The sequence below is a fragment of the Meles meles genome, chromosome 9 (assembly GCF_922984935.1).
Source record: "Meles meles chromosome 9, mMelMel3.1 paternal haplotype, whole genome shotgun sequence".
NCBI lineage: Eukaryota > Metazoa > Chordata > Mammalia > Carnivora > Mustelidae > Meles > Meles meles.
Window position 1 is genome coordinate 56,691,539 of NC_060074.1, and position 16,579 is coordinate 56,708,117.

The window sequence follows — 16,579 nt, forward strand, 5'->3', positions numbered from 1 at the left end:
ATGATGAAAAATCCAAAGCTTCCCCAAGGTTCAGATGCCAGACTGAAGCCTGGCTGGAAAGCTATTCCTACTTATTTCTGGTTCCTGCTTGAAAATACAATCGTCCTATTGACATTGATAGAAAAGCTACAGCAAATATTTAGTCTATTTTGAGGTTAACCATTTTACTAACAGTTTCAATTCTGATAGAAGACTCTTTGCAGACTCTCCACCTGCAACCCGCAAGTCCTTCTACATTCAGGTGTTCTCCACTGAGGGACTGGAGCATATGAGAAAGAGAACTTGATTCTCTTGTTGGATATTCAAGAGTTGCTGGACAGCCCTGCTCCAGGCTCCTTAAGACCTGTACATTTGTAATTTAATAATTATGGGCAGTTTCCCTAAGGCTGTTATCTTTGCCAGAATTATTTCCATTTCTTTCTCAATCCTGTTGATTCCCCCCCCTTAAACTTTCCCAGATCAGTTCACAGATGGCCAGCAGGCCCCAGGGACAGCCTCCCATTAATTCTGATCTGCAGCATTGCCCTCCTGAAAAGCAGTTGAGCAGAACTTTGAGGACCTCCGTTAAATGCCTTAGTAAAAATGTAGCCCCTAACCCTTGTGCATTACTGGTGGGAATGGAAAATCTTACAGCCACTATAAAAAAAAAAAAGCCACAATATGGCAGTTCCTCAAAAAATTAAACATATGGGGCGCCTGGGTGGCTCAGTGGATTAAGCCGCTGCCTTCGGCTCAGGTCATGATCTCAGGGTCCTGGGATCGAGCCCCACATCGGGCTCTCTGCTCCGCAGGGAGCCTGCTTCCTCCTCTCTCTCTGCCTGCCTGTCTGTCTCCTTGTGATCTCTCTCTGTGTCAAATAAATAAATAAAATCTTTAAAAAAAAAAAAAAATTAAACATAGACATCTGTCATTCAGCAGTTCCACTTCTGGGTATATACCCAAAAGAATGGAAAGCAGGGATTTGAACAGATGTTTATACACCAGTGTTTATAGCAACATTATTCACAATAGTCAAAAGGTAGAAGCAACCAAAATGTCCATCGTCATATCATCATCACACATCCATATGAACGGATAAACAAAATGCGGTATACACACAGTCAGTGGGATACTGTTCAGCCTTAAAAAGGAAGGGAATTCTGACACATATCACAACTGGGTAAGCCTTGAAACGAAAGAAGCCAGACACAAAAGGACAAATCCCGCATGAGTCCACTTACACGTGATACCCGGAGTAGTCAGCAGTCATAAGACAGAAGGTAGAGTGTGGTTGCCAGAGGCTGGAAGGTGGGAGAAGGGAGTGAGGAGTTGTTGTTTAAAGGATACAGAGCTTCAGTCTGATGTGACGTAGAAGTTCTGGAGATGAATGGCAGAGATGGTTGCACAACAGTGTCAATGCATTTAATGCCGGCAAACTGTACGCTTGAAAGTGGGTGAAATGGTAAATTTTGTCCTGCGGATTTTACCACAAATTTTTAAGAGATTAAAAAAAAAAAATTACAGCCTCTAAAGTGTGCAGATAAGCCTAGAGACAGTAAGGTCATGATGCCTCCCCTCCCCCGCCATGGTCACTGTCACAGCGCCTCTGCGGCTTTGTCTCCTCGGCATCGACTTGTCATCTTGCCCTGTCGCACCTTGGCTACTTGCCTACATTTCTTTTATGTCAGAATTACTTGTTGTTTCCTTTCCCACCCCCTTCATCTTGTGCTTGACTTCATGTAACCCGGCAGGCGTTCCTCCCACCTGTAATCTCTTGTATGTGGTTTAGAGCCAACCTGAAACAATCCATCTGCTCTAGTTGACACTGAAGACACCCAGTCTGGAAGAAAATTACTGAAGTTAGTGGCCTCTTAAGTTTCCTTTTGGTTCTAATGTTAAAACAAAAACAAAACACTCTGCCCTTACCACACTCTAAAATATCTTGTGGCCCAATGGTAATTGATCTGGCAAAAAAAAAAAAAAAAAGTCACTCGCTCTTTTTTTAGATTATAAAGCAACATTTATGACTAATACCTCGATTATGTTTCTTTCTTCCTGCTAGAATGCCCGCAGAGACCATACGTGGGTTTCATTATGATATTACTTCTGCCTGCTCATGGTGAAAGAAAAACTGTAGAAAAATACTCACAGGCAAAGTAAAGACGAAGATGGGGAATTGCTCACAATTCCTCAGAGATAAGCATTGTTAACACTTCAGTGTATACTCCTCCGGGGTGTTTAATTGTTTAAGACCAAGAAGAAAGGACTTTCCAGAGTCAAGTAGCACATGAAAGGGAACGCTGTGTACCTAGAGCTCAGGGACATTTGAGAAGAGATATAAGACACGTATGTTTTCCCTGGCTTAGAAGAGGCCAAACAAACCATAAACAATGTGATGCTTGGGGTCATGGGTAGTTTATCTCCCCCTTTATTTAACTTGAGTGTGAGGGCAAGGGCATGTAAGTTCTGCAGTGATGTTAATTTCCTCATGAGCTGAGGCATCCCTTCCTTGCTGGCTGAGGTAGATGTCCTTAGGTATCTTTCTGTTGTATTGATCGGCTTAGACCCCAAGAACTGGAATGGACCCAAAAGGTCACTGGATCCAAATTCTTCTCCTAGGAGAACTGCATGTGAATTGTTTACAGTACTGGGCCCCTTTTCTATCTGAAGCTGTCCTTAGTGTGAATTCCATAAGGTCGCTCGGTTCCATATGAAATTCCTCTTACTGTCAAAACTCTCAGTCTGTGTTCACTTGAGCCATTTTCACTTGTTCATTGGAGCCCTTTTCCTCACAGATATCTTCTGTGGGATGACTAATAAGAACTTTTGTTACCTAGAGCTACTAACCACTCCTCAGCTTTCTTTTTATGAGGCTGTGGAGACTGAACCATAAGAAATTGCCAATATTGGACCATTTTTTACCTACAGAAACAGCCATTTCAAGCTTCAACACACTAACTGGCCCTGACTCTCCCTAGCTTCTTTCAGAGGTTCCTGATTTCTGATCTTTGGACAATGGAAGTGTTCCTCCCCAGTGGGACCTTCTCTGGTGTCCCTACAGCCTCCTTAGAATATATATATTCTATATATATTGATCTATATATACTGATCTATATATGCACCAAAATACTTGTTAATCTTGGAGGACTGATGAGATATAATTAAGCATCCCTACCTTTAAAAGTGTCACCTCAAAACATACATATAAATGCATATGTGTATCCTGTACATTATCTTATATATAATATAGCTGATGTTTTCAAAATCAAGAACAAGCTAATGAGAGAAACCGGATGAATGCATGTGGTGAGTCCAGAGCTGGAGGTGGTATGGGAAAAAGACGTATGAAAGAAGTAACCAGAACTGTGAAGGTTCCCTGACCAACCATTTGGCTCTCTGCTACTGTAACACTTCATGAACAAAGAGATCCAATGCGCTTATTTTTTCTTTCCTTCTCACCTTTAGCTCAGCCATAAATTTCCAGCAGTAATGCACATGGCACATCAAAAACCCAGACCTGCCCTGGAGAAGGTCACTCCACTGAAAAGGATCTACATTATTCAGCAGCCTCGAAAATGTTAAGCTGGAACGTAAAACACAGGCGTCTGGCCAACTGCCGCGAACATCTGAGAGCTTAGCGAAAAGGACCAAAATTTTCCATAGGCCTAGTGCACTTGCTTGGTAAATAAAACAGCTTTTGTATCTTCTCTTTTGACTTTAGATAACAAAGCATCCAAATTTATAAATCCAGTGCCTTCTTGGGCCTCATTTTGGTCTGGGTCAGGACCCCACGGATGATTACATAGGTAATCCAGTGGAAAACTGGAGAATCCAGAATACTTGGGTATTCCACTCCACCTCCCAGGTTAGGCCCTTTCCTTCTTGATGCTGACCCTGAGCTCTTCCACCCACAGTGAGTTCGCTCTCAAGGACGGAGGGGAGACAGGAACACTCCGAGCTGAGCAGAGGCCAATTCTCTATGCAAGTGTGAGGCATGATTCTTCTCAGTATGTTTGTCCTAAGATGCTCCAGCTTTCACTTGAGGTGAAATGTCGTTTCCGGCTCCCCACATAAATATGGAAGTTCGTGTCGAAGGTTTGGTGAGGGAAAACGAAAGCCTTAGGTTTGTTACAAACCTATTGTCTTCTGTAAAGCTATCAAGGATGAAAGGTAGAATTACAGTTTCAGCAGAAGATTTGTTCAGGGCTTCCCACAAAGTTCATGCTCTTGAACCTGGGGGTGGGAGGTCATGATGCTGTAGGGCATTGTGATTAAGGTATAGATGTTGGTTTTATTTTTTAAAAAAGATTTTATTTATTTGACAGAGGGAGAGAGATCACGAGTAGGCAGAGCAGCAGGCAGAGAGAGGAGGGGAAGCAGGCTCCCTGCTGAGGCAGAGACCCCAATGTGGGGCTCGATCCCAGGACCCTGAGCTCATGACCCGAGCTGGAGGCAGAGGCTTAACCCACGGGGCCACCCAGGCACCCTGGTTTTATTATTTTAATAAAGATTTTATTCATTTATTTGTCAGAGAGAGAGAGAGCGCTCAAGCAGGGGGAGTGGCGGGCAGAGGGAGAGGGAGAAGTAGGCTCCCCACTGAGCAAGGAGCCTGATGTGGGGCTCAATCCCAGGACCCTGGGATCATGACCTGAGCCAAAGGCAGATGCTTAACCAACTGAGTCACCCAGGCACCCCTGATCTTCACTAGTTCTTTAACGTTAAATAAGCTACTTAGCCTTTCTGATTCTTGTGAAATGGGCATAATGACACCAGACCTTCCCACTCCCAGTTTAACTGCCCAGTGGCACACTAGGAAGAAGACAAAAGGGACACTGAGATGTGTAATAAGCCATTTCAAGAGTAGTGAGAGCATGGTAGTACCAGGATGACGGTTCCTGAAGCCGCCAGAGCTATAGTAGCAGGAGAACGATTAGAGATGGTATAACATGAGTCTAGAATTAAGGGAAAAGCTGAAGATTGGGGCCAGGTGGAAGTGGGGAGTAACGGGAGAGGATGATAAGGGAAATGAGAAGCTGGGATGGTGGCACTGATAGATTTGCCTCTCGTGGGGGCGGCAGGAGGGCCAACCACCCACAGAAAAGAAGAAGAGGAGAAGGATGCCATTCTCTCTCTCTAAGTTGGAAGGTGTATTGCAAGGGAAGAGAGACTGCTCTAAGGGAAACAGCCGTGCAGTCAGGAGCCCAGCATGGATTTTGGTCCACAGTTGCAGTCACTCAAACTGCCACATTGTAGAAAGTAAGAAGTTTGATGAGAACTTCAGATCCGAAAGGAATTGAAATTATCTCAAAGGATGTATAATAGGAGAGGCACCTGGGTGGCTCAGTCATTAAGCGTCTGCCTTCGGCTCAGGTCATGATCCCAGGGTGCTGGGATGGAGCCCCACATCAGGATTCCTGCTTGGTGGGAGGCCTGCTTCACCCTCTCCCACTCCCCCTGCTTGTGTTCCCTCTCTTGTTGTGTCCCTCTCTGTCAGATAAATAAAATCTTTAAAAAAAAAAAAAGTGTATAAGAGAAAAAGGACCAGACCAATAAAAGCGCTTTGTGGTGATATGCTGCCCGTGTAGAAAGCCAAAGGGGCTATTCCCAGTCCCTCCCTCTCAAGCCCTGCATGGATGTGCTGCAGCTCCACTCAATTTGAAGCTCCTGGGATACGTCAAAAGTCCAGCAAAAGCCATGACAGTGACGGAAACCTGTGTCAGGAGGTGCGAGGCTGGGGATTGGCGGGCAGACACTTTTCTTCGGCTCTTTTCAATTCAGTTCAAGCCACTCTGTGTTAGGCACTGGGACACAAAGATGAGTAAGAAGTTGCCCCTGCCTTCCACGAGATTCTAGACCAAAGGAAAAGAGGCATGTCAACAAATCCACAGGGAAAGAGAGCTTAGAAATGGCTTGGCGGGGGGCATGCTGGGAAGGAGGTCACGTACAGTTAAAAAAAAAAAATGTGTTGGCTATGGAGATCGCTAACCCACCTACAGATCTTTAATAAACAGGCTTTAGTTAAGGATTTTATTATGGAGATTGTCAAACATGCAAAAGTTGAGTGACTATTATACTGAACCCTCATGTACTTGTCACAGAGCTTCAACAATGTGGCCAGTCTTGTTGAATCTAGAGCATCCAGCCCTCAACTTTTCCCTCTCCCCTTCTCCTTCTGGATTGTTTTAGAGCAAATCCCAAGCATAATTTCATGTAGAAATACTTAAGTATTGGGCGCCTGGGTGGCTCAGTGGTTTAAGCTGCTGCCTTCGGCTCAGGTCATGATCTCGGGATCCTGGGATCGAGTCCCGCATCAGGCTCTCTGCTTGGCAGGGAGCCTGCTTCCTTCTCACTCTCTCTGCCTACCTCTCTGCCTACTTGTGATTTCTCTCTGTCAAATAAATAAATAAATAAAATCTTTAAAAAAAAAAAAAAAGAAATACTTAAGTATTTTACCTCCAAGAGATTAACACTCATGTGTACACACACGCTCTCTCTTTCTCTGTAAACTAAATTTTACAAATATTGTGACACCAAAAGGAGTTTTATATAAACAATCCAAGAATCTTTCACCATAAAAGCAAGACTGGCATTGTTATGCTCAGAGCCACAAGAGCCAGAAACAAGTACACACACGTGTGCGCACACACACACATATGCACATGCAGCTGGGCCAGTAGTGCCCACAGAAACAACTGCTGTGAAGTTGGAGAAGGTGGTGAGGGATGGAACTTCAGAAAGGGAGGTAGACAATGCAGATCGTTTTCAGGTTGAAGAAAAGAAATGGGTAAACAAAGTTGGTGGGAGCAAACAAGTAAATAAGAGGCACAGGCAGAAACCACCATGGAAAATTAGTCCTCGATGAGGAAAAGAATATAGAAAAATAGCTATTTCTGAAGTTACTCAGAGGAATAATGGGGTGACAGGCTTGCATTAGATGGAACCCAAGTCCGAGGAGGATATGACTGGCTTTGGGTGCCTATTATGTTTTCAAGTGAATGTCTGGATGTTACTGGAGTGACCATCCCCTTCAAACAGGGGATGAGTTCAAACCCCCATCCTCCCCCACATGGATGCTCAAAGCCCTGCCACAATGTCTGTGAATCTCCAGGGAGTTTATTATGATCACCTCTGATTTCCAGTGAATTTGCTGTCTCTGAGTCCCGCCATCCTGATCTCATCTTGGGATTCAGCCCTTTTCATAATTTTCCCAAAAGCCTACTGCAGAGGGTGATTAGCTTACCAAAGATTTAACAGAGTTTATATCACAGGAACCAGACAACCTGCAGTAGAATATTAGATTTCCCAGACTTTATGTGTATGACCTTCTATTTCTTCCCACTCCCTCCAACCCACGATTTTGTTCACTGTTCATCATACCCCTGGCAGGCTTCTATTCCTCCTGCCATCTTGCTGATGGCTTCCCCTCTCCCACCCCCCTTTCCTTTCCTCACTTTCTACTCTTCCCTTCCTTCTGATTTCTGTTCAGTTCCACATCGATAATTAGTACTTCTCATGTTGCCTTGACTCCTGGAAAACACATCCTTTGGGAGTCACCTTTTTTTTTTTTTTAATTTTTTTTAGATTTATTTATTTATTTATTTATTTATTTGACAGAGAGAGATCACAAGCAGACAGAGAGGCAGTCAGAGAGAGAAGCAGGCTCCTTGCTGAGCAGAGAGCCCGATGCGAGACTCGATCCCAGGACCCTGAGACCACGACCCGAGCCGAAGGCAGCGGCTCAACCCACTGAGCCACCCAGGCGCCCCTGGGAGTCACCTTATCCCCAAATAATCGCCCTGCTCCCACCAAGTCTGACAGCAACTGTCAGGATGTCAACGTTTTCATCCAAATATGAAGGAATGGCTAAGTAATTGATTGATTAATTAATTCATTAGAAAGACTGAAGTGACTGAGAACTTGAGCCAAGAAAAATGAGCCAAAGGAAAAAGTGGAGAACTTCCAAAGGAAATGTTGAAGGACTGAGAGAAAAATACATGAAGTTAGGGTGAACAGAGCTTCAGCTAAAAATATAGAATCCACATAGAATTTCGAACCTGCTTTTGCATACAGTATTTCATGAACTCTTCACAAGAATCACGAAATGGTAGCTGTCATTATCCCATTTTGCAGATGACAAACATGAGCCTCAGGGAAGTTAAGAGATTCCAAGGTTTTGTAGTTTAAGTGAAAGAATTTCTCTGGGAATCTCTTAATCACAAACTACAGCTGTCTCTGTGACCCCATGAGAACACAGGCTGGAACTAAAGCTTAGGAGTCTCCAAACAGAGTGGATCTGGATGTAATTTTGACTTTAAAAATAGAGCTGCATTTGGAGAGAGAAATCTTGTGAACAGACTGGTTTAGGACTAATCAAATCCCTCAATAGGGATGAGCCATTCAAGTTCAGATTTTCAGGTTTTTGTTTAAAAGACACAATATGGAAGTTTGAAAGAGCATAGAAGCAAACCAGGTTGGGGGAAAATAAATAATTTATAGATATGAACCACCAAAAGACAAAAAGAAAACCAAAAAAAAAAGAGAGAGAGAGAGAGAGATTGAGAGAGAAAATGTCCACAGTCTTTAGTTAAGGACTGGACACCTCCCTTGTACACAGTGAAGGCATGAGGTTAGAAGAGATGCCCACAATACATCTTGGGCAAGGAGCCAGGGCAGTGGATAAACAACAGGGAGACACGTAACAGAGATGTGAATGTTTTCTACAAGGGCTTTCCAAATCAAGCTAAATAATTGCAAGAGCAGTGGCCTGAGCCTGAGTCCTGGCCTCTCGTCTTACTCCGTGAACAGCATGAGCTTCACCACCCACTCCCCCTTCTCCTCCAACAATCAGTCCCTGGGTTCCATGCAGTCACCCAGCCACCAGGTCTGGCTGGCCAGCGTCTATGCAGGCGCCCAAGGGCTCAAGCTCCCAGATCTCTCCATATCCCTCTCCACCAGCTTCTAGGGGCCTGGTCACCAGGATAGGTGGAGGTCTGGCAGGCATAGGGGGCATCCAGGTGAGAAGGAAATCATGCAAGACCTGAATGACTGCCTGGCCTCCTACTTGGAGATAATGAGGAGCCTAGAGGCTGATAATCAGAGACAAGAGATCAAAATCTGGAAACACTTAGAGAAGGTCAGAGACTGGGGGCATTACTTCAAGACCATCAAGAGTTAAGGGCTCAGATCTTTGCAAATTCTGTGGCCAATGCCCATCTTACTGCTGACAGTGACGACTTCAGAGTCAACTATGAGATGGAGCTGACCATTCACAGTCTGTGAACGACATCCATAGACTCCACAAGGTCACTGATGACACCAATGTCACTCGGCTGCAGCTGGAGACAGAGTTCGAGACCCTCAAGGAGGAGCTGCTCTTCATGTAGAACCATGAGGAGGAAGTAAAGGGTCTACAAAACCAAACTGCTAACTCTGGGTTGATGGTGGAGTTGGATGCCCAATGTCTGCTGGACCTCAAGATCACAGCAGACATTGGGCCCGGTATGATGAGCTGCCTCAGAAGAAGCAAGAGGAGCTGGACAAGTACTGGTCCTGGCAGACTGAAGACGGCACCACAGTGGTCACCTCGAAGACTGCTGAGATAGGAGCAGCTGAGATGACCCTCACGGAGCTGAAACATACGGCCCAGTCAACCTGGACTTGATGAGAAAACTGAAGGCCAGCTTGGAGAACAGCCTACGGGAGTTGGGGGCCCTCTACACGATGTAGATGGAGCAGCTCAATGGGTCCTACTGCACATGGAGTCAGAGCTGTCCCAGACCCGGGAACAGGCACAGTGCCAGACCCAGGAGTACCAGGCCCTGCTGAAAATCAAGGTCAGGCTGGACACTGAGATCACCACCCAACATTGCTGGCTGGCAGAGGGGGAGGATTTCTGTCTTGGTGTTACTCTGGATAGCAACAACATCTTGCAAACCATCCAGAAGGCCAGCACCTGCAGGATTGAGGACAGTGATGTGGTATCTGAGACCAATGACACTAAAATTCTGAGACATTGAGGCAGCAGAAACAGGGTACTCTTTGGGAAGCAGGAAGTCAATAAAAAATTCAGAGGTAGATAAATAGATAAATAGATAGATGCAAAATCATGTTTTGAACAAACTGTAGGCCCACTTCAGGAACAGGCATACCACAGGCCTCAGGCCCACATTTGCTCTGGTAGTTTTCAGCCCTGCTGGGCTCAATCATACCACTGTTATAATTACCAAAGACCTGTGAGAAAAGAAAAGAGGAAGATGGCACATAAATGTTGCTCACGAACAAAAGTTTCAGATAGTTTGGGGAAAAAATGCAAGTGATTTGAGTCACCATAAGGTTGCTAAAATCAAGAGACTGTCCAAATTAGTCAGAACCATATCTATTAAAACAGCAATTTATTATAAATAAAATTATCAGGTTAGTGATACAGGTCCAGAAAACTTTTTTTTTTTTTTAAGGGTCCATCAATTACTCAAGTTTAAGTGTCATTACATTAGAGAGAAGGATATTTGCTGCCGATGCTAGCCATTTGAATTTAGTAGAACTGAGAGTCTTATAAGCAAAAATGCCAGAGATTGGGGTACCTAGGTGGCTCAGTCGGTTAAGTGTTTGCCTTCAGCTTGGGTCATGATCCCAGGGTCCTGGGATTGAGCCCCACATCGGCCTCCCTGCTCAGCGGGGAGCCTGCTTCTCCATTTCCCTCTGCCTACCACTCCCCCTCTGTGCACGCACTCTCTCTCTCTCTGTCAAATAAATAAAATCTTCTTAAAAATGCCAGAGATCAGGGGCGCCTGGGTAGCTCAGTGGGTTAAGCCTCTGCCTTCAGCTCAGATCATGATCTCAAGGTCCTGGGATCAAGCCCCGCATCGGGCTCTCTGCTCAGCAGGGAGCCTGCTTCCCCCCCTCTCTCTGTACCTGCCTCTCTGCCTATTTGTGATCTCTGTCTGTCAAATCAATAAATAAAATCTTTAAAAAAATTGCCAGAGATCATAAAACGCAGAGTGAAAAATTTTATTACTTCTATTCATGCGATGTCAGAGACTGAAATTAATTTCTTAAAATGTAGGGAATTAGGTAAAGGAGTGAAGAACTGAAGTTATGCTCCCCTTTAAAGATTTCAGAATGATGGAACTTTTTTCAATGACATAGAGAGGGCTGTCTAAAGGAATATAGCTAAAGGCCTCCAAGAATAAAATAGATCTTACCTCAGAAGCATTCAAGGGAGAGCACAGACAGATAAAAACCAAGGTGAAGACACCGGGGCCGAAACAGTGACATCAAAGAACAGATGAAGCAGAACGGGGGTGTTAGGAGCAGAACCAGGTCATAAAAGAACAAAAACACTCCCTTCAAAAATCAAAGGTCTATGAAAAGAGAGGATTGTTGCGAGTTGAAAATGGGCAGAATACGGTAACCAAAGAGATCCTGAGATAATAGAAGGGTTTAACCAGACGGATCAAGTGCAAGGAAAGATTGAGCCATGCACTTGGCCATGGCTGGCAAAGAAACGAGTAGCCCCACAGCGGACATGGTGGGTCAAGTTGTTCTCAGTGAGCAGGATCTGGAAGCATGGAAGTCCTCCCGGCTCAGGACACGCGGTCCAGCTCCCCCACGTTTAAGAACTAAGCAAAGTGCTATTTTCAGTGGCAGACACTTAAAGGGAAGGTGAAGTAAGCCCGACAGGGAAACAAGGAGCTTGTGGTACTTTACAAAGAAAAGAGGACATTGAGGACAAGTTGCCACTATCTTTAGAAGCGCGGAGCAGGGGACTTTTGTAGGAAATTTTCCACACCGTAACAGAATGCTCAACAAAGTGGAAAAAGAAAGTCTAGACTGGTGCAAAATCACAAAACATGCCAGGGGGCTTAGAGGGGATAAATGACAATGGGGAAGAAGCAGGAGAGGAGAGATGGTGCTGGGGTCACAGCAGACTTGGGCAGATGATGGATGGTCTCTGCTATGTCTCCAGGATTGAGGGATATGAGAGCAGGGCCTGCAGTGTGGGTGCAGGGACAGGAGTCAGCAACCTGGAGAAGTCAGCTGGAGCTCGGATGCGAGGATGAGGAACAGCTCACTCTGGGCAGGGCCTGGCTTCAGTTTCCGCAGGCAGTAGCAGTCTGGCAGTTACAGAAGCTTATGTCAGGACTGACAAAATAAAATAGGAGGTCATAAAAAAGAAAAACCAGGAAAATCTGATACTATTGACAGGATGGACTGATGAAGAGGCTAGGACTATGAGGATTTTTACTTCCAGGTTTGGCAGGTGTAGAATAGTAGCTATCATGTTTTTTGTTTTTTGTTTTTTAAAGATTTATTTATCTGACAGATAGAGATTACAAGTAGGCAGAGAGGCAGGCAGAGAGAGAGAGAGGAGGAAGCAGGCTCCCCGCTAAGCAGAGAGCCCGATGCGGGGCTTGATCCCAGGACCCTGGGATCATGACCTGAGCTAAAGACAGAGGCTTTAACCCGCTGAGCCACCCAGGCGCCCCGTAGCTATGGTGTTTTGAGAATTTACTCGTACCAAGGACTTTCTGGTTGTTGTTTTTTTTTTAATATATATATAATTTTTTAAAAAGATTTTAGTTATTTATTTGACAGAGATCACAAGTAGGCAGAGAGGCAGACAAGGGAGGGGGGTGTAGCAGGCTCCCTGCTGAGCAGGGAATGAGTGAACAAGATGTAGTATATCTATACACGGGGATATTATTTGTCAAATGAGGTATGGGAGCCTCCTATAGCATGGACAGATCCTGAGAACTTCGTGCTATGGGAAAAGAAGCCAGTCACAAAGGACCAAATATGGTAAAACTCCATTTATATGAAAAGTCCAGAATAGGCAAATCTATAGACACAAAAGGTAGATTAGGGGTCGCCTGGGGCTGGGGGAAAGGCGGAAGCAGAAGTTTGATGGTGGCAGCTAAAGGTTATGGGGTTTCTTTTTGGAGTGATGAAGATACTCCAAAATTGATTGCACTGTTGCTTGCACACCTCTGAAAATACTAAATGCCCACGTTAAAGGTAAAGACCCTGAGATCATGACTTGAACCGAAGGCAGAGGTTTTAACCCACTGAGCCACCCAGATGCCCCAAGGACCTTCTGTTCTATCTATTCACTAATCTTTACAACAACCCATTTTATAGAGCCAAATTCATTGTTCAGAGAGGTTAAGCCCCAAACACCCCTGGATCTATATTCTTTACCTTTAACGTGGACATTTTTCCCTCGTCTTTTTCCAAGGTATACATTACAACATTATTCATATTAAAAAATAACGAATGTCCAAGTAATTCCACTTTTAGGTATCTACCCAAGAAATAAACACGTGTCCACACAAAAAGTTGCATACAAATGTTCATAGCAGCATTATCTCTAATCACAAAAAATTGAAAATAACCCAAATGGCTACCAATGGATGAATGAGTGAACAAGATGTAGTATATCTATACACGGGGATATTATTTGTCAAATGAGGTATGGGAGCCTCCTATAGCATGGACAGATCCTGAGAACTTCGTGCTATGGGAAAGAAGCCAGTCACAAAGGACCAAATATGGTAAAACTCCATTTATATGAAAAGTCCAGAATAGGCAAATCTATAGACACAAAAGGTAGATTAGGGGTCGCCTGGGGCTGGGGGAAAGGCGGAAGCAGAAGTTTGATGGTGGCAGCTAAAGGTTATGGGGTTTCTTTTTGGAGTGATGAAGATACTCCAAAATTGATTGCACTGTTGCTTGCACACCTCTGAAAATACTAAATGCCATTGAATTATACACTTAAGTAGGTGAATTCTATGATATATACATTACCTCTAAAAAAAACTGTTCCTAGGGCACCTGGGTGACTGCACTGGTTAAGCATCCGACTCTTGGTTTTGGCTCAAGTCATTATCTTGGGGTCATGAGATAGAGCCCTGTGTTGGGCTCCTTGCTCAGCCTGGAGTCTGCTTGAGATTCTCTCTCCCCTCAGCCCCTCCCACTTGTGCGCGCTCTCTCTCTCACTCTCTCTCTCTAAAATAAATAAATAAATCTTAAAAAAAAAAAAAAACTATTACCAAAAAAACCCCAAAACAAAACCAGAAAACTTGGTTTTGAATCCTCAGTCATGTGTCATGACACACCTAAAGAAAGTAATAGAGGTGGCACATTCTAGCTCCCTGCCGTGGCCCCATCCTCAGGCTCACTGTCCACAGTGCTGGTGCCTGGCTCTGGCCCCAGCCTCAGACTAGGCAAGGCAGCTGAAAGGCTATTCTTGGGGCTTGGACAGGAGCTAGAAGAAGTAACAGGTGCCAGTATCTCATGTGAGAAGGGTGTTATTATCATTCCCTTGAAGGGAAAAGGAAATATTTAGTAAGATTGTATCATTTACAAAAGAGTGCTAGTATGTTGCAGAAGTAGGATGTGAACCCAGACAGTCTGATGTCTCCACAGGGACTGTGAACTGCAAGCTTCCAGAGACCAGGTGGGTCCTAAGAGTAGGACGCCACATTCTTGTTCACACTGTTAGTGGGACTGTAAATTGTAGCACACTTTCAGGGGGACAATTTGGCAGGAGGCATTAAACATCAAAAATAGAGGCACACTTTTTGATCCAGCAACCCCACGTTCAGAAATTTATGCTACAGAAACCATCAAACAGGGGTACCTGGGTGTCTCAGTGGGTTTAAGCCTCAGTCTTCAGCTCAGGTCGTGATCTCAGGGTCCTGGGATCCAGCCCCGCATCCGGCTCTCTGCTCAGCATGGAACCTGCTTCCCCCTCCCTTCTGTCTGGCCCTCTACCTACTCGTGATCTCTCTCTCTCTCTCTGTCAAATAAATAAATAAAATCTTAAAAATAAAAAAGAAATCATCAAACAAATTAACAGAGATATATACTAACAGAAGGATTTTCATCAAGGTGTTGTATATACCAGTAATAGGCAAAAAAAAAAATTTTTTTAAGATTTTATTCATTTATTTGACAGAGAGAGAGAGATCACAAGTAGGCAGAGAGGCAGGCAGAGAGCGAGGGAGGGAAGTAGGCTCCCTGCTGAGCGGAGAGCCTGATGAGGGGCTCAATCCCAAGACCCTGAGATCATGACCTGAGCCGAAGGCAAAGGCTCTAACCCACTGAGCTACCCAGGCACCAACCCCCAAAAAAAATTTTTTTAAGAAAAATCCATGTTTCCATCCACAAAGGATGGAAACAAACAAAACCTAGATCTTGGGTTGCAAAATATTATTTCTAAATAGTCTGAAATAGCTGTAGGGACTCTAGGTCTTCAACTTAGGCCTGGGGGGCAAGGCTAGTCTGCCTTCCTTCGTTGGACCTCTCGGGCTTACCTGCCCATCCATATTTCTCCTTCTCCAACAGGAGCAAGCTCAGTAACAAAGTCAGAGACAAAAAATGCAAGCCCAGAACCTGACCACATTTACCACTGTTGCAGAAGGAAACAAACAACTGGATTCGAAATAGGTAATATTTATATTTTTAAAATTCCTTTTGGGGCACCTGGGTGGCTCAGTGGGTTAAAGCCTCTGCCTTCAGTGCAGGTCATGATCCCAGGATCCTGAGATCAAGCCCCTTGGGCTCTCTGTTCTCTGTTCTCTCTGCCTGCCTCTATGCCTACTTGAGATCTCTGTCTGTCGATAAATAAATAAAATCTTCAAAAAAAAATTCCTTTTAAACAATGTAAAATTGAGGAATCTTCTTCCAAGCCTGTTACTGAGCTATAATGAGAGCATGTAGAATTTTTAAAATTTGGGACACTGGGGAAGCTTCAGGCTTTTAGAAATGAATGGCTTGATTTATACCAACAAGAGAAGGAAAAATTGATCTTTTGAGACTGACTGGGAACCTATGGGAAGTGTTTGATGAGCTCCTCACCTGTAACAGTAGATGGCCTGAAGTCCACTTTGTACAATGTGAAAGTTAAGATGGGTCTTAGGTTTAGGAGACATCTGTTTCCACAAGAAGACTCTCTGGTTCACATCATATCATTGCCAGTTCAGGAACCTGGTCACTGTACTATGCTTAGAGTCTATAGAAATACATGTGGAGGGGCGCCTGGGTGGCTCAGTGGGTTAAGCCTCTGCCTTCGGCTCAGGTCATGATCCCAGGGTTCTGGGATCAAGCCTTGCATTGGGCTCTCTGCTCAGCAGGGAGCCTGCTTCCCCCCTTTCTCTGCCTGCCTCTCTGCCTACTTGTGATCTCTGTCAAATAAATAAATAAAATCTTAAAAAAAAAAGTGTGGAAATATTTAGAAGTAGAAGATCATGAACTTCAGATGGTTCAGACACAAAATGAGAAGTAGATCATAGCTAGAGTATATTCATATGGGATTCAATGCTAATAAGAAATTTATCTGGTAAAGGACACACAGATCTTCCTTGTGCTCTTTTTATTTTTGTAATTTTTTAAAAATCTGATATTATTTCTAAATCCAGTGTTAAAAGTAAAAGAAGACTTTAGGCCAGGAACTAAAAATACACTATTGCTTCTCAAACAGTAACATATCATCTTGGCAATATTACTTAATATTTTTACAATTATTTTAAATAGATTATATGTTTATATGATTGAAAAATCTGACCACTGGGGCGCCTGGGTGGCTTAATCAATTGGGCAT

At 44.1% G+C, this 16,579-nt stretch overlaps 1 protein-coding gene and 1 pseudogene across 2 annotated transcripts in view; both read left to right on the forward strand.

Moving 5' to 3' along the window:
* The window catches only part of DAPL1 (death associated protein like 1), a 35,884-nt gene extending 20,500 nt beyond the window's left edge, over positions 1–15,384 (forward strand). The window contains exons 4-5 of one of the 2 annotated variants that reach the window (XR_006820220.1): positions 3,445–3,660; positions 15,325–15,384. Coding sequence is in view for 1 of the 2 variants with exons in the window: in XM_046018059.1 (XP_045874015.1) it covers positions 3,445–3,561 (117 nt within the window). In the remaining variant the exon portion in view is untranslated. Of the gene's footprint in view, positions 1–3,444; positions 3,687–15,324 lie in introns of those variants that run through there. The other variant, XM_046018059.1, reaches the window with a different exon arrangement.
* LOC123950305 lies at positions 8,786–9,995 on the forward strand (annotated as a pseudogene).
* Positions 15,385–16,579: the final 1,195 nt, after the last annotated feature.